This window comes from Eptesicus fuscus, chromosome 16 (assembly GCF_027574615.1).
Source record: "Eptesicus fuscus isolate TK198812 chromosome 16, DD_ASM_mEF_20220401, whole genome shotgun sequence".
NCBI classification, from domain to species: Eukaryota; Metazoa; Chordata; class Mammalia; order Chiroptera; family Vespertilionidae; genus Eptesicus; species Eptesicus fuscus.
The window spans coordinates 41,406,905-41,428,481 of record NC_072488.1 but is presented as its reverse complement, the minus strand read 5'-3'; the positions used below and the strand labels follow the sequence as shown (position 1 = coordinate 41,428,481).

The following is a 21,577-nucleotide window of genomic DNA, read 5'->3' as shown; positions in this document are numbered from 1 at the left end:
GGACACCAAAGGAAGAACACAGTGGAAAGAGAGGGAGAAGGGGCAACTGCTTCTGAGAGAGGGTGTTGGAGGAGGACATCAGCGTACGTGCTACCCGAAGTGGAAAGGTTTCTCACAGGACAGCTTCTGCTTTTTCACTGAGACAGAGGAGCAATTGCCTATGGACAACAGAAGAGCCAGAGGTAGGACGGGATCTCTGGGACAGTGGCAAGCGTTTGGGAGAGGTGGTGTGAGGATGAAATCTGAGGCTCCAGAAAGATGAGATAAAATTGACTAAGCATGCTGAAGGCCTCATGAGTGTGCAGTGGCCCCATCAGCATGCTTGGTTGGCAGTTCTCTCCAGATGTGATCAGCACCCTGGGAGCGAAGAGGAGACTACATACCATTGCTAGATCTAGGTGTAGGGGTGGGCAGGGCAAGTGAGGTGGGAGTTAGGGAGTTGAGGGTGTTCGTGAGAGCATCTGGCAGATTGAAAGACCATGCAGGAGGCATTTAGTCCATCCCCCAGATTTTTGATTTGGAGGAGCCAGTCCCCACTGTCCATCAGACTCTATCAGTGTCTTGCTACCTGCTAAAATTTAGGCAGATGTGATGGTCTTTGTTGTCCACATAAAGCTACCGGCCTAGCTGGGCTGCAGGCTCACAGCAGGCACCGCCTCTTGGCTGGGATGGTCTACACCAGTGGTCGGCACACTGCGGCTCGCGAGCCACATGCGGCTCTTTGGCCCCTTGAGTGTGGCTCTTCCACAAAATACCACGGCCTGGGCGAGTCTATTTTGAAGAAGTGGTGTTAGAAGAAGTTTAAGTTTAAAACATTTGGCTCTCAAAAGAAATTTCAATCATCGTACTGTTGATATTTGGCTCTGTTGACTAATGAGTTTGCCGACCACTGGTCTACACCCTCAGGGCTGCCTGAATTTTCTGGAACAGTTTAGTGCTCTAACATCACTGATTCATTGTTGTTGTTTTTTCTCTCTACATTCAAGCCATTCGTACATTTACTCTCCTAATACATTCCAACTCTTTTTTCAGGGTCCTCTTCTCATTCAGATTTCCTAGTCTTCCTCTTTTTAAAGTTCACTTTAGAGATTTCAGTCATATTGGACCAAACTTACGAGAAGATGGAGTGGCCATGGCGTGACTTAGAGGGTCCAGCCAGGCCCCTTGTGGAGCTGAGGCAGGGCTTTATTTATTTATTTGTTTAGGCAAAATATTAATTCCCTTATTGAAAATGCAAATAAGCCCAGGGGGCATAGTCTAGTGCCTCTCTCCCTTTCAATGTGGGCGCTTTTGTGCCAATGAATAAGTGCTGGAATCTTAGAAGCCAAAGGTTTACCCAAGGACACCAAGGGCCAAGGTGGAAATCACCAAAAGGTTTTGAACCAGAATCTGGCCATTCTCTCTCTCTCTCTCTCTCTCTCTCTCTCTCTCTCTCTCTCTCTCTCTGGAAGAAAAGAACCTAGGTGGGGTGGGGTTCTTTAGGAAAGGCAATGGATAGCAGCAGTTGCTCTCACCCATCAGATTTCTTCTTCCAGACAGAGCCAGAGGATGCTGAGGCAGAGGGCAGGCCTGCCAGTAACCACTACGCCTGGTCTGGTCATTACATGTAAAAATGCTCTTTATGTTTAGTAAACAGGGACCTGAGTACCTGCCCTTCTACTCCGGCCACCCGCTGGGGCTTCTTGGACAACCCTGCCCTTCGTATCTCATCATACAGCTATTAAAAGGGTAATATTTGGCTCAGGTGGGATTGGAGTTGGAGGCCTTGCCACTGGGGTTGTTAAATAATTTGAATATCACTCCCGGAGAGAAATTTGCAGAAACCGAAGGAAGGGGCTCAGCGGAGACGAACCTCCTGTACCCCACATTTTGTAGGCCCTTTCTACTCTCTGGCTCATTCCCATCCTTGAGAGGCAGCTATGGTGCCAGGTCATGGGGCATTTCCCACACTTGGGGCAGGGTGGGGACGGTGACAGAGGAAGGTTTCAGACCACCATTTACAAGGACACCTTTGACTAGTACCACCATTGTGGTGAGGAGTGGGTGAGAGTGGGAGCTATATTTGGCCTCTTCCCTGCATACTCTCTCTAGAAAACACATGGCTGTATCCTGTCCCCTTCAGAGCATCATTACTCATCAAGGAAGAGAGTGATAAATTTGGTTTGGGGTCACATCAAGCATCAGAAGTAAGGGTGAAGACAGTTTTTATAGACATCATAAGCAGGAAAATTAATCTCTAGGATCTTTCCTTGGAAAGAAATCTTTCAGGATTTACAAAATCAGACATGAAGACATTCTGGCTGCCTTCCAAAGCAACATGGACTTAACCAGATACGTTCATTGAAAAATATTTTGAATATTGCAAAATAATATGGCCTTGGATGACACTGCTTCCAATAATGAAAGACATGAATTTAGAGACATTTCCATGCAAATAAAAACTGTAATGAGATATCACCTCGTTGCAAAGACAAGAGGTAACAAGTGCTGGTGAGGATGTGGAAGAAAGGGAACCCTTGTGCACTGTTGGAGGGAACGTAAATTGGTGCAGCCACTATGGAAAACAGTAAGGAGGGTCCTCAAAAAATTAAAAATAGAACTGCCATATGACCCAGCATTTCCACTTCTGGGTTTTCATCCAAAAGCAATAAAATCACTATCCTAAAGAGATAATTGCAGCATTACTCAAGACAGGAAAACAACCTAAGTGTTGGACAGATGACTGGATAAAGGAGATGTGATTTATATATAACATTATTGATTAACAATGTAACACTACTATCTATATTGCCTATATGTAATATATATATATACACAATATCATACTACTTAACCATAAAAACAAACAAATAAAAAAATCCAGCCATTTGCAACAACATGGATAGACCCCGAGGGCATTATGTTAAGTGAAATAAGTCAGGCAGAGAAAGACAAATACTGTACAAATACTGTATGATCTCACTTATATGTGAATCAAAAAAAAAAAAATGAATGAAGTCATAGGAACAGAGACCAGGTTTGTGGTTGCCAGAGGCAGGAGGATGGAAGGTGTGGGTACTGGGTGAAGGTGATCAAAAGATATGAACTTCCATTATAAATAAGTTCTGGGGATGTAATGCACAACATGATGACTTTAGTTAATATACTGTATTGTTTATTTGGCAGTTGCTGAGAGTAGATTTTAAAAGTTTTCATCACAAGGGAATAAATTTGTAACTGAGGTGATGGCTGTTAATTAAACTTTGGTGATCATTTTGCAATATAACATATATCATTATGTTATGTTGTACAACTTATACAATGTTATATGTCAATTATATCTGAACAAAACCGGAAAAAAGATTTCCCACTAATATAAATTGAATGACACACAATACAGTAAAATATTCCTATTATAGTAAATATTTTTAAGTATTAATGGTAGTACATAGCACTTAACTACTGTATGTGCAAGGTGCTGTTTCTAAGTAATACATACGTATACATACACACACACTATATATATTTATATATATAAATATATATGTATATATTTATATATAAAAATATACATATATATATATAAATATATGTGTGTATATCCTATATAATAAAAGCCTAATATGCTAAGTGTCCGGTGAACTGTTCTACCAATCAAAGAGTAATATGCTAATGATATGCTAAGGTCACTCAACCGCTCACTATGACATGCACTGACCACCAGGGGGCAGACGTTCCGACCAGTATGCTAGCTTACTGCTGAGGTCCGGCTGATGGGACTGAGCGAGACAGGTTGGACACGCCCTGGAGCCCTCTACGGTCCCTCCCAGGCTGGCCAACCTGCTGCGTCCCTCCCGGGCCCCGATTGCTCACCAGTGGGGTCTCTTGGCCTGGCCTGAGCCCTCTCACAATCCGGGACCCCTTGGGGGATGTTGGAGAGCTGGTTCGGCCCAATCCCACAGGTCAGGCCGAGGGACCCCACTGGTGCACAAATTCGTGCACTGGGCCTCTAGTCTATAATAATAAAAGTGTAATATAAAAATTAACCTGAATGGCTAAACAGCAGAATGACCATACGGATGACCTTCTGGATGAAGTCAGGGCTGCGAGGGTGGCTGAGGCAGCTGGGGCTGCGAAGGCCTACTCTTGCACGAATTTCGTGCATTGGGCCTCTGGTATATATATATATGAGATATAATTACATATATGTGTGTGTGTGTGTGTGTGTGTGTGTGTGTGTGTGTGTATACTAGAAGCCCGGTGCATGAAATTCGTGCATGGAGGGGGGTTGTCCCTCAGCCCAGCCTGTACCCTCTCCAATCTGGGACTCCTGGAGGGATGTCCGACTGCCCGTTTAGGCCCGATCCTGGTGGGATTGGGCCTAAACGGACAGTCGGACATCCCTCACACAATCCAGGACTGCTGGCTCCCAACTGCTTGCCTGCCTGCCTTCCTGATTGCCCCTAACCGCTTCTGCCTGCCAGCCTGATCACCCCCTAACCACTCTGCTGCCAGCCTGGTTGATGCTTAACTGCTCTCCTACCAGCCTGTTTGCCCCCAACTTCCCTCCTCTGCCGGCCTGGTCACCCCTAACTGCCCTCTCCTGCAGGGTTGATCACCTCCAACTGCCCTCCCTTGCAAGCCTGGTCCCTCTCAACTGCCCTCCCTTGCAGGCCTGGTCCCTCTCAACTGCCCTCCCTTGCAGGCCAGGTGCCTCCCAACTGCCCTCTCCTGCTGGCCATCTTGTAGTGGCCATCTTGTGTCCACATGGGTGCTGGATCTTTGACCACATGGGGCAGACATATTGTGTGTTGGAGTGATGGTCAATCTGCGTATTACTCTTTTATTAGATAGGATAGAGACCTGGTGCACGGGTGGGGGCCAACTGGTTTGCCCTGAAGGGTGTCCCGGATCAGGGTGGGGTTCCCTTGGGGCGTGGGGTGGCCTGAGAGAGGGGCCTGTGGTGGTTTGCAGGCCGGCCACGCCCCCTGGCAACCCAAGCGGAGGCCCTGGTATCTGGAATTTATTTTCCTTCTACAATTGAAACTTTGCAGCCTGGAGCGGAGCCAAGCCTGCTGCTCCCTCCAGGGTGGCAGCCATTTCTGTTGCAGTTAATTCACCTTCTACAATTGAAACTTTGTAGCCTTAAGCGGGTGAGCCCGGCCAGGGTGTGCGGAAAGCTTTGCTTCCCCTGTTGCCGCCGGCAACCCTGGCCTGCTCTCTCAAGCTCCATTCTGCCCCCATTTCTGTTTGAATTTGTTTACCTTCTATAATTGAAACTTTGTAGCTTGAGTGGAGGCTTAGGCCTGCAATGGCTATCGGGAAGCTTGGCTTGCTCTGTTACCTGGGAAACCTTGCTCTCTGTGGCTGTAGCCATCTTGGCTGGGGTTAATTTGCATACTCTCCCTGATTGGATGGTGGGCGTGGCTTGGCTGGTGGGTGTGGCTTATGTAGCAGAGTGATGGTTAATTTGCATATTACCATTTTATTAGAGAGGATATATATATATATATATATATATATATATATATATATAAATAAAAACTCTGCATCGTCTACCTGTAAGGTTGGTGTTCTTATTGTCCTTACTATACAAATGAGGAAACTGGGGCACAGAGAGGTCAAGTAACTTGTCAATGATCACACAGCTAGTTAAGTGGCAAAGCCTTGCTTGGCTGTTTTATTGTTTCTAGTCGTCCTTGCCCAGAGGTAACTGTTTTTAATAATCAAAGGGACAAGGTGAACAAGAGTGATGCCTACTACAACATGAGCCCTGGTTTCACTGCCTGCTGCCAGCATCAGGAACCCCGGCTACCCACTTCTTTAAGAGCTCACTGCAAAGTTCTCCCTCCCCAATTCCAGACCTGAAAATGTGCCTTTTTAAATTTTTTTGAATCACTATAGAAAGCACTCTGGCCCACTCATGATTCCCCCCACCCCCGTTCCCCCAACTAAAATGGCTGTGCAGCCACAGGTATTTAAAACAACACCTAACTCTTGGGGCTACTATGGTAGGAATCAGTTTAACATGTTGGTGAGATCAGGCCCTTCTGGATTACATTAGTTGACCCGAGACTCCCACAGGTCCTGAACCCCACCCTGCACACACCCGCTCTTGTCTGCTGTAAGTCATCTCTTTCCCGCAACACCCAGGGGCTTCTGTTGATGCAAGAGCCCCTTCCTTTCCACAAGTTCCTGCCACAAGGATGCACCTTTTGGCTGAGTGTCTCATCTCCTTCATTCCCCTTCTTTAAACTGTCACTCCAAGGTCCTTCCCCTCCTCTTCACATCTAGCACTCCGAGGTTATGGTCTTGGTTCAGCTCAGTTCTCCATACAGATGTGAGTCCCCTTGCACTGTGTGCTGAGTGCTGGCGTTTCAGAGATAACATGACAAGTTCTTGGCTAGAAAGGCTCACTGTGGATTCCCCCGCAGGACCCTCCTGGGAAGAACTAAGACACAGGAAATGGAAGGTGCCAAGGCAGCTGGGCAGCACTCGCTTCGAGCCCACCTTTTTTTTTTTTTTTTTCCATTTGGCTATTACTTTGTTTGGGCTTTTCCTAGTCTAAGGGCCAGGGAATAGAAATGGATAAAGAGGCAATATCATTTGGGCGTGGCAGGTGAAGGCGGCTTTTTTCCAGTCCCTAAGCTATTCATGGAGACACTGGTCAGAGCTATGCGGTGGCTCCAGATGTGGAGGCAGGTTCTTATTGACCTTGTAGCCAAAGTGCTTAGACCAGTGCAGGGCATACAGTAGGTGTGTCCTGTAAGTGTTAGCTACAAGGAAAGAAATAAAGGTAGGCGCCACTCTTTGTTGTTAAAAATAAAGAGCCTGAGGCGTTCTTTCAGATGGGCTGACTGGCTGCTAAGACCAGGTGGCCTTGGGAGAGTATCAGCGAGGGCAACTCAACAAGTGTGTGTGTGTGTGTGTGTGTGTGTGTGTGTGTATGTGTGAGTGTGTGCGCACCATGCATACACATGCATATATGTGTATGACATGTCAAATACCACTCATCATTTACAGTCTTCTGTGGATCCTTCCTAAGCACGGAGCCAGAGCAGCCACCTCAGCTGCCTACCTAAAGGATGTGTCCATTGGATTTCCCACTTCCTCAACCCATATGGACTCCTCGTGACTCCTGGTTCCATTGAACAATGCTATGTTCATCGGTTTTGTATAAATTGTATAAGCAATGCAAGACTTGTCCTCAATATTTGCAGGGTTTTGCCACCCTGTCCTACTCATGGTCCTGTTAACTTTGTGTCACCCTTTGCTTTGAGTGGCCCGAGGCCTGAGGAAGGAGGAGGAGCTTTGGGCACTTACCACGGTGCAGCAGAGGGGCCAGAACCACCAGAGGAGAGCCAGGGCCAGGAGCAGGAACAGGATGAGCAGGGCGATCGCCAGGATGGAGCCATCGGACTGCGGGGCCAAGAGAAAGGGTGGTCAGCCATGGGCAGGCCATGTGTGCAACCAGCATACGAGCTAGGGTGGGGCAAGGCAACACCTGTGCTCTCCCCCTCCCATCACCAATATGCAGATTTAAGGCCCAGAGAAGAGCACGGTTTATCAAGCAAATTGTTGAAACTGCCCGTCATTCTGGGCAACCACTCACTCTATGTAGCCAATTCTCATGAGAAAAATATTCGTGTTTTTTTTTTTTTCAATGAGGCCCTGCTCTTCTCTTTGAGCAACATACTGAAGGACCAACCCTGCAAGAGGCAGAGCAGGTGGCGGCCCAGGCACCTGGCGTTGAGGTGGCCTACCACTATCCATCACTTGGGCCATCACTCTCTGCCCAGTGACGGCCTCCCACATCCTGGATCTTCCCGAGGCTGTGAATGGAAAATCTGGGGCTGCTGATAGAAAGCAATAAAGGGCAGAGGGATTGCAGGGAGCGGAGGGTGGAACAGCTGCTGCTGAACCTGGGAGGGGAGGGTGTGGTGGCTGAGTCAACGCTGCCAAGGTTATGTGAGGGCTGAGGGCCAGGGAGTGAGGCAGGCACCCAAGGCGAATTCCATCCACTTCAAAACGTGCCTAGGCCAGCCCTGAAAAGAGACACGATTGTTGTGGCCTGAGATAGTCGGTAACTTTTAGTAAACAGAGGTCCTACTCAGTGTTGGGATTCTGGGGTTGCTGGCTCAAGAAGCAGATGTAAGTCTCCTCCACCCTGCCTCCCACCTGGCTACTGGGAGTGGAAATGGGTGCAACTTTCGGGAGGGGAGGTGGCAAGGGGCTTACCCTTAGGGAGGTATTAATTGTTATAGGTACTCCTTCTAAGCAAAGCTGGCAATTCCACAATTAGTCCAAGAAAACAATCAGGAATGTCTGTGCAGATAATAATAATAAAGGGAAAACCTAAATGTTTAACAATCAGGGAATGGCTAATTATGCACTATAGAACTACCATGCAGTCAATTACCATGCACACATTTTGCTTTCAGGTATTATTTAAATGACATGAGAAACATTCCTGATATAATTAATGAATTTTTAGATGAGAAAGATTGAGGAATATTTACTAAAATATTAATAGTTTTGCTGGTAATGTTTTTATGGTATTTTTCTTCTTTCTTTTTTTCAATCCATCCTTTCTTTTTAAAAAAATATCATGAGGGGAAAAACCATTGAAATAAATTACTTTAAAAATCTGCATTTAGGGTTCCTCTCTGGTTCTTACCCAGGGTCAGTGGACCAATGCGGTATCCAAATGGGCTCAAACTGACAGAAGGCTGTGACCCTACTGAAATGACCCCCAACATTTTTGGTGCATGCGTCTTCAGGGGAGGCCACTCACAGCACGGTCAGGTTCTCAAAGCCGCCCCTCGGCCCCGTTGACGGAGGAGGGGGTTGGCCTGTGCAGGGTAACACAGCCCGGTAATGGCAGAGCCGGAGCACGGCTCACTACCACTCTGAGTGCTCAGCGGGGGCGACTGGAAGCTGTTTAAAGGCAGCTCCTACTCCCTGGAATGTCTTTGACCAAAAGGCCAGGGAACTAAACACCCCAGCCCCCAGCCAAGACCTGGGAATGCCAGACTGCCCGGAGGGAGCTGCAGCCTTACAGGTGCAGGTGCAGGTGCAGGGCTGGGCAGTGGGCGGGGAGAGAGCGCAGGGGCCAGCAATGGACGTGCCGTGGTAGAGAGGATGCTCTGGACCCACAGCGTTTATGCATGAGCCACGGCAGAGAGCGGTGCTCTCAGGGATGACACAATCACACGTGTTTCCCAAGCTTGTTGTTAGCTAAGGACCTTCCTCTAGATGGCTCAGTTTCTATGTTCCATGCCCACACAATGGAGGTGCTACCAGTAAACCTCACCTGCCTTACTGCACTGACGTGAGGATAAATGAGCTGTGAGATGGAAGCAGCCATGGCTGGGCAATTGGGATGAAAGCTATCATGTCCAAACATCGAGCTCACCCCCACCTCCCCCGCCTCTATGTCCCCACGACAGAAAACATGGTGGGTATTCTGGGTCATAAATCTGTTTGCACTTGAAATAAGAAGTTGTGGTTACTAAGAGGCTTATAAACAGTGGTCTTTGAAGTGTTGACTTATAATTAAGTGAAGACCATAGACTGCATTTATTCACATTATATACTCCTCTCCGCTCCCCTGATTTTATATTTCCCCTTAGAGAGAGAAGCAGAAAGGCTGATGGATTGTGGGGAAATATTTACATTTCCTTCTGGAAGAAGGAGAAGGTTTCTTGTGAAGGGAGGGTGAAGGACCTGGCTCACAAGAAGAGAGAGGAGGAAGACATCCTGGATTTGGATAAAGATACCTTTGGCCTTTCTCCGTCCAGATTTGATCTGCCCCTTATGAGCCACAGTTCTCTTTGGTTGTGTCGTTGGAGGACACGTGCGACTCAGAAGGGGCGGATGCAGCGAGGGGCACTAGGGCGTGGAAGTGCCCAGGGGCAGGAGCTTCTGGAAGAACTCCCTCCTGCTCTACAGACAGCCCCCACCCCCACCCCCACCCCATACAGCCCCCAAATGCACGGCCTGGTACTCAAGACCTTCTAGCCACCATCACACACGAACTGCAAAAGAGCACCATCAAACAAAGGACACACTTTGTTTTATAAACTTAGACCTGAGGCTAATGTGTTACTAGGAGATAACATGTGCACACAACCTCCGAGGTTTGTTCATGCATTCATTCAGCAAACGTTTACTGAGCTTCTGTTCTGTGCCCACTGAGCAGTCCTCTGGGACACAGGATTGATTAGAAGAACTGAGGTGCTCACAGCCTGCTGAGGGGGATGTATAAACAAGTAGCCACAGGCAAGGGGCTGTGAGTTATTCAGCCGCTGTATACCCAGCACCTCTTATGTGCCAGGCAGTGAACAAAATAGCCACTCAGGGAGCTTCTGTTTTGGTGGAATAGCAATAATGATAATGAGGATAGTAATAACTGTTACTAGTATCTATATATATAAAGAGGTAATATACAAATTAGGCCAAGATGCAGTAACGGGTCACGACCGGACAGGAGGAGGTTGCATGTGCAGGTGAGGCCCGGAGCAGAGATGGAGACAGAGACAGGGGGGCCTGTCTGAGCCGGCGTGGACACAGGTAGGGTGGCCGGGGGACACTGCAAGTCAGGCGCAGGTCCTGGCCCCCCGCGGGGTGCCTCCTTGCACAGCAGGAGGCGGGGTGCCTCCTCCCACAATTTCAATCGCGCACTGGGCCTCTAGTAGTTAATATTTATTGAGCACTTACTATGTGTCAGGGACTATTCTTCCTATGCACTAACATGCTTCCTATATATTAGCTCATTTAATTCTCTTTAATAAATTTATAGATTCAACAATATTGGATCTTACAGATAAAAATACCGAGGCAAGGACAGATGAAGGAACTTGCCCAAGGTCACAGGCAGAACCTGGACTTTAAACCTGGGCAGTTTGGTTCCACAACTCACAGTTTTAACCAGCAGACTACTGCAATTAGCAAGTGCTAGGGAACTAGCACTCCATAGAGGAGGTGACACTGGAGCTCGCCTGCAGGACCAAGGAGGGGTTGGCATTCCTGCACAGAAAGGCAAACACCAAGTGCATGGCACGGGGTGAAAGGGAGGTGGGGTCTCCGCTGTGAGAGGCCGTGCGAGCCAAGCCGAACAGCATGGCTTCCATCCTGAGCCCGGGGGATCGTTGATGGATTTAACTCAGGGCACTGTAATGGGATTTGTTTCTCGGGAAGCAGCTGTTGAGACTGTAGAGTATGGAGCTGAGGAGGGAACTATTGGGAGTCTAAGGCCAGGCAGAGGGCTGCTGCAATTCTGCCCAGTTCTTTTCGGATGCCATTTTCCAGGGTCATCTGTCCTGGCTGTGTTCAGTACTGACTTTACTAACACTGGCTGACTGCTGGTGTGCGTGTCCACCTTCCTGGGACGATGCTAAGTGCTGCTCACGCATTGTCTCATTTAATCAAATGAGCCTCGTGAAAGCAGCCTTGCTGTGGGGTCTGTCGTCCCCTTTTTGCAGGCTTAGGGAAACGGAGCCTCAGTGAAGGTCCGTAGCTCACCACACACCACGTACGGACACACTTATATGCCTGCAGTTTTAATGTTGCAAAACTGGGAACTGAACCGTTATAGTTTGATGTTGGAACCTTGCCTCCCTCCCATTTAACTGTTACACTATTATGTCAGATTTATAAAAATGCACTTCAGAAATCGTCTGTACTTTAAAGACAAAGCTTTGATCAGCTGCATGAGAGATTGAGACTGAGTTTGTAATTGCTGCCTCCTCTCTGATGGAAGGAAGGTCACCCACGTGGCCCAGTGTGGGTCAGGGGTCCCACGGGAGAGAGCGGACGGCAGAGCGAAGTTGGGAAGGGGCAGAGACCACAGCAGAGCCTGCTTTCCCCTTAAACATAAGCTCAGCTTAGAGTTTCATCCAGTAACCTAATGAAAAGGCACTGACAACGCACGTGAGGGGGACTCTGTGTGACCCCTTGAACATACATCAGCAGGCAGTGTGGGAACACATACACCTCTGCACAGTTTAGTAAACGGTATTTGCTTCATTCAGGAACACAGTGCAGTTATTCTAAATCGGTCCCTTCGCATCTTCTCCAAGTTCCAAGGTGAAGACCCCCTCCCTCGGGTTCTGAGAAGTAGGCTTTGCCAGTCGCGGAAGGCATGTGGAGTGTTCCCCAGCCCACGCAGCACGGCCTGGCACCCCAGAACCCGGCTCCGCTCTGGGCCCTGTTCCCTGCTCTGGTGCACACGGCCTGGGCTCCTCGGCCTCGGGCCTCTGACGGCCCTCCCGTGTCCCAGCTCACTGTGTATTGGCACACCCTGAGCTCCCTGCCGCCCGGTCCCAAAAGCTGCTTCTTGGGTCAGAGCCCAGGAGGGTTATGGGCTCCCTGCTGCTCTCAGCCCAACTCATGACCCGTGTGTGGCTCGGCCTCTGATGTCCCCCTTTCCCAGGGCAAAGGCGAGCCAGGACTGGAGAGACCCCTGGGCCACATGGTCACCACAGGCTGAGTGGAGCCATGGAGGTCAGTGGTCCCTCATGGAATTGCTCAGTCCTGGTCTCAGGTGACTAGCGGGCAGGGGCGAGGTGGCTCCGAGAGCTCTCTTCTATCCTCTGCCCGCCTGCCCGTCCTTCCTGAGCCTGCCCACAGGCCTGGAAACGGACCCCTGGCTCTGGAGGAGGGGCCTGCGGCTGGGACCTGCACCCGCCTGATTTTAGGACACAGAGCGAGAACAGAAGCTGACTTGCCCAGCAAACTCTCAGCCTGACACCCGCGGGGCTGGGCAGGCCTGCATGCCATTCTCCAGAAACCTTCGAAAAAGATTTCTGAGGGAGAAAGAAGCTGCAAATGAATAGCCCAAGATTGATTCCTACCATTGTCATTTCCCCAACAGCCTAAATGTCAGCACAAGTTAAATTCTTACTTTATTTAAAAAAGTAAAAACACCATAGACAGGGGCACTAGAGTAGTGAAGACACGGGGGAGTGGGTAGGGGCTGGGAGGATGGGGGTAAAGAGGTGGGGGAAGGGAAGATATCTGCAATACTATCAATAATAAAAAGTTTATTTAAAAAAATAAAATAAATAAAAAAGTAAAAACAAAGTTAAAAAAATCAGCATAGCCCTTTAATTAAAAAAATCATTTTGGCAAGAGGTGGGGGGCTCTGGGGTGTGTGACTGGAGCCGACAGGAAGCATGTGGTACACAAGCAGCCTCAGGTGGTGCACCTTCTGGTGGGGGCAGGGATCACCGTTTTATGCCTTTTCCCCTGGCAAACGCTGCCAGGTGAGATGCTCTCACAGAGGCCTGCTGTGGGCATGCAGACATGTAACACTGAATATGAGGGCAGGGCTCCCGGGCGCTGCTCCTTCCGGGGCGTTTGTGGTAGGAGGGCATTCCATCAAGGCTGTCTGGCTTGAAAGGCCAAATCTCTGCATCCTGGCTTTCTTCAAAGCCTGTCCCTAGCTCACCAAACAAGGACATGTCTTCTAAGACAAGGAGGCACTGTGTTGAAGGGTTCGGATTTGGAAACTTGAATAATGAAAGCATCTTTACTTGGGAGGTTTCTAGGTCATTTTGGACTTCTGACACATGGCCTGGCGGGAGACAGCGGCCTGGGCCTGCCTGCGGTGGGCTAGAGACAGGCGGCCTCTGGACACCAGAGCACCAAGCACTGCTGCTGCTTTCGGGTTGGGTTGTGGGTTGCCATGGTCCAGGGAGGAGCATGCAATGGAGAGGAATTAGTGGGAGACTGGGGGAAGGTCAGCTGAAAGCAACTTTGTGAAATCCTCCATCTCAAAGCCTGGAGGGAAACTCTGCCTGATGCCAGGCACGGGGCCATCACAGAGCCAACCCAGGGTCTGCTGTCCGGCCCGGGGGACTCTCCTCCCCACTCCCACGTCTCCTTCCATGTCGGGGCACCCCGTGTATCCCCAGGACTTTCTCTTCCCCTCTACTTATTCCGTGAAAGGCTGGAGTCTGCCAAGCATGCTGCCCCAAGGAGCAGGACTGTCCTCTTCTGTCCCATGCACGCAGATTTTGGGGGGACTTGATGCTTATACAATTTGGGGGGCCTTTTAAAGAAAGAGAACATAAAAACACAAAAGTAAAATACTAAGGGCTCCTCCCTGGCCCTTAGAGGAGTCTAGAAGGAACCCTTTCAAATGGGGATCCCTGACGCTAAGCTTCCCCAGCCTCTTGGGAACAGTGCCCCTGGTTGTAAGTTTTCCCCAGACAGGCCCCATGCCCACGACGGGGCTGGGAAATCTACTTAATTTTGGGCTTCGGTTTCCAGCCCACTTGCTGCCACACTCAGCATAGTCTCCAGCCCACAATAATAAAGGCAATATTGTGGCTTTCATCTACTGTTTCTGTTTGTCACATGCTTTCTTGCCCCCCCACTACAGTAAGCCCCAATATCTCTTAGTTTAACTTACCCCAGGATGGGTCCTGATAATTGTAACAATTACCCTTTGACAACAGAGGATACACAAATTATTAGCAAAGGTGTTACGAGAGCCCTCACTGTTGGTGGTGGGTTTGTCGTAGTTCCATGCTCAGTTTGGCAGATTCTGAGTATTAACTCTGAATTTCTGAAGATACTCAGAGTTTTTCACTTTTTAAAAGATATTAGACTATCTTTTAAACATTTAACGTGAAAGAATGAGTTAGCAGGCTTATCTTGCCACATTGAAGGAATATTAGACAAACTCTGCCAAAATTATGACAGGAGATTAGCTGATGATCCATTAGAGCTTCATAAAGCTGGCAATACTGTTTTCCTGGATTCAGCTAGTAAATGATGATGGTACATAGCACCCCAGGATGACCCAAGCGGGTTTGCTATGGGGAGACGCTGCCCAGGGGTCCCTCTTCCTCCCTCCTGTGCCTGTCCCTGTGGCTGTCCCCCCCTCTCTGGTATTGGATGATATTGTCTTTGAAGTCCTCAAGGGAAAGAGACCCTTTAGCCAGAGGCAGCTCCCGTCAATGACCTTGTGATTTCATAGCAACCTGCTTGGTCTAAATACCAAAGGAGCCATCCTGGTGAGAGGGAAATATGCAGAGATAAAGGGATGAGGAACGAGGAAAGTCCTGACTTGTCCTGCTCAGACGGGAGACCCTGTGAGCAGTCAGAGGAGTGTCAGCGCTGGGAGGAGGGAGGTTGGAGGGCCCCACTGTGCCTCCCTCTGCTTCAGGCTGCTTCCCTCCCTCCCAGGGCAGAGGCTGGCACTCCGGAGGCATCACATTCCAGGGCTCTGAAGTGGAATTTAGAACCATCCTCAGCAGCTGGTCTGAGCTCTGCTTCCTGCCCAGACAAAACTGGCAGAGCACGGGCAAGTTTTATTTTGAAAGATGAAATTTAAGTCATTTGACTGCTGCTGAGAAGTTCTGGATGGGCAAGTCCAGAGACCAGAATTCTCTCTCTCTCCCAGAGCTCATATATTCTGACTGTTATTTCTGGAAGTAGCTTTAGTGATTCTAACTTCTCTGCACACCCCATCCTGTATTTTATTGGAATTCTGTTCCCCTGGCATCTGTAACAGCATTCTCTTAAGCCCCCTTCCTCCTATCTCTGATTATTCCTTGTCCACCTTTCCCGTGGGCTTCTCTTTGTATATAGTTCCTCAAATGTTGGCATGCCCCATGGATCCATTTTTTAAAAACTATATACCATTTACTTTGCCTGAAGTGTTTATCTACTTTCTTACACTTTAAAAAGTGTAAGAAATGTATATAATTTGCCTTTTTAACCACTTTTAAGTGTACAATTCAGTGGCATTTAGTATATTTATGGTGTTGTACAAGTCATGGACGCAATCTTGGTCCATCCTGCCTTTTCTTTCTAAAACTTTCCATGGGCTTTCATTTCCTTTCATAGTTTAAACTCGCATCTAGATATTGATGACTTAAATCTTTATCTCTAGCCTTGATCTCTCCTCATGCTTCAGGGTCAGAGTTAGGGTCATTCAACTGTCTGGTAAGTCCTATTGCTACCTCAAACGTGTCCATGAGTTATGCATATCTCTATATATAAAAGCCTAAGTGACCGGCTGACTGGCAGACCGGCTAGTAGCTGTGATGTGTACTGACCACCAGGGGGTAGACACTCAATGCAGGAGTGGAAACCACAGGCATGGAAACATGGAACAGACTGATGAATCTCAGAGGGAAGAGGGAAGAGGGGGGTGGGCGGGAAGAGATTAACCAAAGATCTTATATGCATACTAGAGGCCGGGTGCATGGATTTGTGCACTGGTGGGGTCCCTCGGCCTGGCCTGTGGGGATTGGGCCAAAACTGGCTCTCCAACATCCCCCGAGGGATTCCAGATTTTGAGAGGGCGCAGGACAGGCCGAGGGACCCCACTGGTGCGTGCGGGCCTCTAGTATGTATGTAAGTTCTTTAGTTAATCTCTCCACAACCCCCAAACCCCACCTTCTTGAATCTACCCCTGTCTACTCCATCTCCAACACCATTGATTAGGTGTTGAACCCTAAGATTTCTTTCCTGAATAGTTGCAGTTATCTCTTCACTGGTTTCTCCACCACCATTCTTGCTGCCCTGACTTCCATCCTCTGTAAATCTACAGTCATCTATCTAGAATGTTATTCTGACAGTTCTGCCTACCCAGGAACTCCTTAACAGCTCTTCATTGTCTGTATGAGTTCTTCACATTTGAGAATTTGATTAAAGTGATACACTCCTCCCTCAGAGAGTACACATTTACATTTACACATAAGCTTACAAACTTCAATAACAATTTCAGGGGGTTGGGATTCATCAAATCCCCAGAATCCATTTATGGACCTCTGGGTACAAGAGTCCTTAGGCCACACAAGGTCCTTCACAACCAAACCTCTCTTATTTCTCCAACCTCCTCTCCCACCACTTCCTTCCTTATACTTTGTGCTTTGACTAAACCAAACTGCATATAGTTCCCTGTATACACCTTGCTGTTCTCATGTTCTTCTCCCTGAAACACCCTTTCTTCTTTTTATTGCTTGGTTAACTGTTTCTCATCATTCAAGTCTTCGATCAGGCACTACCTGACTTATTCATACCTTACATATTTATTGAAAACCTATTATGGGTTAGGTCTTCTGTAGCACTAACATTAAAGATGGACATGGGAAAAAAGCCTTAGAGAAAGTCATGTAAAAATAACACTCAGAAACACTCAGAGGAGAATGGTGTTTTTCCAATACTTTATGTCATACTGTCAACAAATTAGTTATCCTCTAACTACTCCTGGGTGGGGAGGAGCTAACATCAGATAAGCTCCTTCCCCACCCATGTTAGAACTGGGTTTAATTGTCAAGAAGCTTAATCTCATGCCCTGGAGAAACCTCTGGGTGAGCACCACCAATGAGAGGCAACTTATATGAGTCATTGCATGCATTGAATATTATATATTTCAAACATTAAAAGATGTTTTGCTTTTAAATTAAAACTATGTTCCTCTGGGGGGGGAGGGGGGAAGATGGACATGGTCTCTCCAGTCACCAATGTTATAGTTGAGTAGGGAACACAGACAAGTAAATACCACCACTCAACTCTGAGTTTGTGCTCCCATTTTTTATTATGTTTCTATCTTAGCTTCTATTGTATATTATAGAAACTAGAGGCCCAGCGCATGCAATTCATGCACTCAGGGGGTCTCTCAGCCCAGCCTGTGCTCTCTTGCAGTCCAGGAGCCCTCAGGGGATGTCCAACTGCCAGCTTAGGCCCGCTCCCTGCCACTGCCGCTGTACTCACCAGCCATGAGCCCAGCTTCTGGCTGAGTGGAGCTCCCCCTGTGGGAGTGCACTGACCACCAGGAGGCAGTTCCTGCATTGAGCGTGTGGCCCCTGGTGGTCAGTGTGAATCATAGCGACCAGTTGTTCTGCCAGTTCAGTCGATTTGCACATTAGACTTTTATTATATAGGATTATATTATTATGTGCTTGTCTGTCTCACTGGCATATGCCCCTAGAGGACATATATCTGACTTTACTCATCTTTGTAACTTTGAGATGTAGTAAAGTATTTTCAATATAGGACTCAATAGTCACTCAACTTATTTATTAAATTGAGGGAAATGAGAATTTAGCAGGTTATCACCTTCTACAGCTAGTGGGGGGCAGAAATGGCACTGGAGCCAATGTTGCCTGAGGCTGCTCACTTCCCCCTCCATGGCCCCATCACTAGACACAGCTCACCACCCTCACTACAAAGAGTTTGGGCTTTGGAGTCAGGAAAAAATTATCTAAATCTGAATTTTTCCATTTATTAATATGTAGACTTTGGGTAAGTTACCCAACTTCTCTTAACCTTCCTTTTCTCTACATATATGAAATTGAGATATTTCTATTTCCAGGATTAATTTGATATTTACTTCTATGCGTAACGGTCCTGGAACATGGCCATCCTTCAATAAATGTGACTTCCCTTTCCATTCTCCCCTGCCCAGGCCATGATCCTGATGTGCCAAGGCTTGGCCTATATAAATGACTTAGATTCTTATAAACATCATGCTGATTCTGACTGGAGCTATGGTGTTGATGGGTGATACCAGGTTACATATTTGGGAAACCACAGGCCCTCAGGTTGCCATCACAGTGTCATGGAAAGGGAAAACCAAGTGGATTTTCCAATGCTAAACTTAATATCCCTCATTAAAGTTGATCAAACATTAATGAGAGTGAAACATAACCAAACATTATGATTCATTCTTGCTACCTGAGAGGTAATCTGGGTGAGAAATTGATAGATATTGGATTCCTTAATCCATAAAGTAAGCCATACAGAAAAACTACGAGGTGAGAATTACCTATGCGTTTGTGGAACTCTGTTTGAAAAGCATGGCTAAAGCAGTGAGGCTGTCCATGTAGTGCACATGGCAGAACTCCCGCATCCACATGAACCTAATTCCAAACCAGTGGCTTTGGATGCTGGAGACTCTCCAATGATGTCGCCATTGCTCAAAGCATTCTGAAACACCTCCCGTGGAACTGTTTTTGAAACCACTTTATAGACCACAAAAAGAAAATCTTGCAACTTCTTGAGTCATGCTTTGTTTTTCACCAAGGAGGTTCCCAGATCGATAACCCACCATTCATCATTCATTATGCCTACAACTTCTAGGTTGTTTTGAAATCAAATGATGAGCATGTTCTCCTATTGCCCTAAACAGGATATTCAAATACTGTGCCTTCAACATTATGGCCATTTCAGAGCAGGAGTTCAGAAGGTAGTTGTAATAGTGACAGTGTTGTTGGAGAAAGGGCATGACCTTCCAAGGTAAATATTTTGAAGGAGTTGCAATAACTTGGATATAAATTCTAGTTCACTACAAATCTCATTACCAGAAGGACATAGATAAGCCACCATTCGTATGTGATTAAGGGGAAGATTGATGTCACACTCCTACAAATGCCAGCTTTGAGGTCCTCTACATCAAGGTTGTCCAGCATCATCTCGGTCCTGTTGTCACCCTGACTTATTAGAGACATTTCATGTTGTTCATAATGGTGAGAGTGGTCATAAGTAAATCTTGGATTCAGTCAGTACTTCTTTTTCTCTCCATAAAATGCATAGGGCTTGTTAATCAAAACCAGTTTTTAGAAAATAATGCAGACAAGATGTAGCTCATTAGTACTTACAATGCCTTACAGTATTTCCTGTGAGTAGGTTGCTGAAATAGGATTACCAAGAAAAGTTATTTAGTAATTTCAAACACTGATACTAGAAGAGAAAGGCTAACTTCTTGTTTTCATTTTTTTGTGCCATTAGGTACAGGGATTTGCCTACTTGCCTGTAGTGTAGCTATTTATTTAATGTATATGCTCAATTGGTCTTATTGATCATCCCTTTCATATTAGTCAGCATTGTTGTTCCTTGTTTTCACTACATAAGCATGCCTACTGCATACTGTTGGCTCTTGCTTTAGATTATGAACTCAAGAAGGTTCATGCCGTTGGGTGGTGCCTCTTGGAGACAGATTCTACCAGTGATTACATGATGAACGATGCCTTAAAGCAATATCTCCAAACTGCGTAATAGGGTATCAGGAAACCAACAAATCATTTTCTATTGCGTTTCTAACACACGCTTAGCAACAGGAGACACAGAAAGATGAAAAAGTCATCCTCCAATTCTGGAAGGTGTTAGCACAGTCCAGTTAGGAAGTGAGGGCTGACTCACAGTGCTGCTCCTTTAGAGGCAGCACAGAACGGTGTTGTCAAACTCTAAGTGATGCTACAACCCACAGTGCTTGAGCTCAGAGCACAGGGAGTGCAGGAGGCTAGCCAAGGTCAGTGAGGCATCCTGGGACAGGTCCAGGAAGCACTTGGCTGGCCTTGAAGCCATGGTGAGATATGGGGAGGTGGGGAGAAGATGAAAGGGCGTGCCAGAAGGAAAGGAAAGTGTGATCAAAGGCACGGAGGTAGGAATGAACATAATTTTATTTAGGGTGAGGACATATAAAATGAAAATGTTGGATCATCAGCAAAGATTTTTATTTATTGGGCTCAGTAAGTTCACGAACTTTAAGGCCGGCAATTCAGGGTCAACTGAGGCTGCCGGGTTGGACTTTATCATGCAGCATTTGTTAGATATTTATTTTGGTTGCATTTGTTCCTTTTATATACAAACAATCTCAAGCTTTATAGATACCTTTGCGAAGACCATGAATTTCAGCCACGCAGGGAAAATAAAATTGTCTTTCATATTTCCTTGGCCTACAAATGAAGCAGTTTTCCTGATGCTTGGTTGTGTGTAAAAGAGACACAGAAATATTTTAGTTGTCAATTATTACAAGTGCTTTTTAATAAAAAACACACAGGAACAAAACATTAAGCTCTCGGCTTTGGGCACTGACTAAACTAACACCTGTTTTAGCAACCACAGCAATGACAAAGAGTGCTAGTTATGTATTGCTTGTGGCACAGAATCTTCTTTTGGGAATATATAAATTAAATACTAATCTTCGAATTTCCTTGGCGCTCTAATGAATAGGTGAGAAGCTGGTTGCTTTGCAAAAGGAACAATGTTTATATACTTTCATGTGACTTTGTCATTCTATAAGGAGCAGAGGGAAGTTGGCCTCTTTTGGGAATGCAAGCAATACAAATTATGCCGATCCCAAATAATATCCTGATTACAAGGTACATGTAATGACCCCGGGGCAGGCTGTGTTTTGGTGCAATGTGATTATAAAGTGCCAACTAAGACAATATGGTCTGAGGCGGGCTGCTGTCACCCCCAGTTCTGTGACAGCCTAGTCCACTGATTTTTGACCATTTAAAGAGCTGGCAATTATTTTAGTGTTGGCAGAAAGCAGATCCTCTCAGGCTTTCTGCTTTATGGTCCTGTTTCCCAAACTGTTCATCTCTTCTCTCTTCCCATCCCCCCACCTCCCACCCTCTCTCAGTCTCCCCTCCCCACCCACTTTTTGGAGTCTCTTTAAATTGTGCACTTCTTCCTACAATTGTTTCTCTTTCAACGGAATTCACTAATCCAGAATGCTCAACTCAAAAGATTCAGCTGTTTGAAACAGCCCAATAACCCAGGAGTAGGCATAAATGGACACATTGGTCGTTCACTAAAACTTGTGTACTCAGGGCATATATTTATCCTATAC

At 46.9% G+C, this 21,577-nt stretch overlaps 1 protein-coding gene across 1 annotated transcript in view; it reads right to left on the bottom strand.

Annotated features, from left to right (window-relative positions):
• The window catches only part of ANTXR1 (ANTXR cell adhesion molecule 1), a 223,807-nt gene that overhangs the window by 77,147 nt on the left and 125,083 nt on the right, over nt 1-21,577 (bottom strand). Inside the window, exon 13 of the mRNA XM_054728105.1 lies at nt 7,303-7,398. Within this exon, the coding sequence (XP_054584080.1) occupies nt 7,303-7,398 (96 nt within the window). The remainder of the gene's footprint in view (nt 1-7,302; nt 7,399-21,577) is intronic.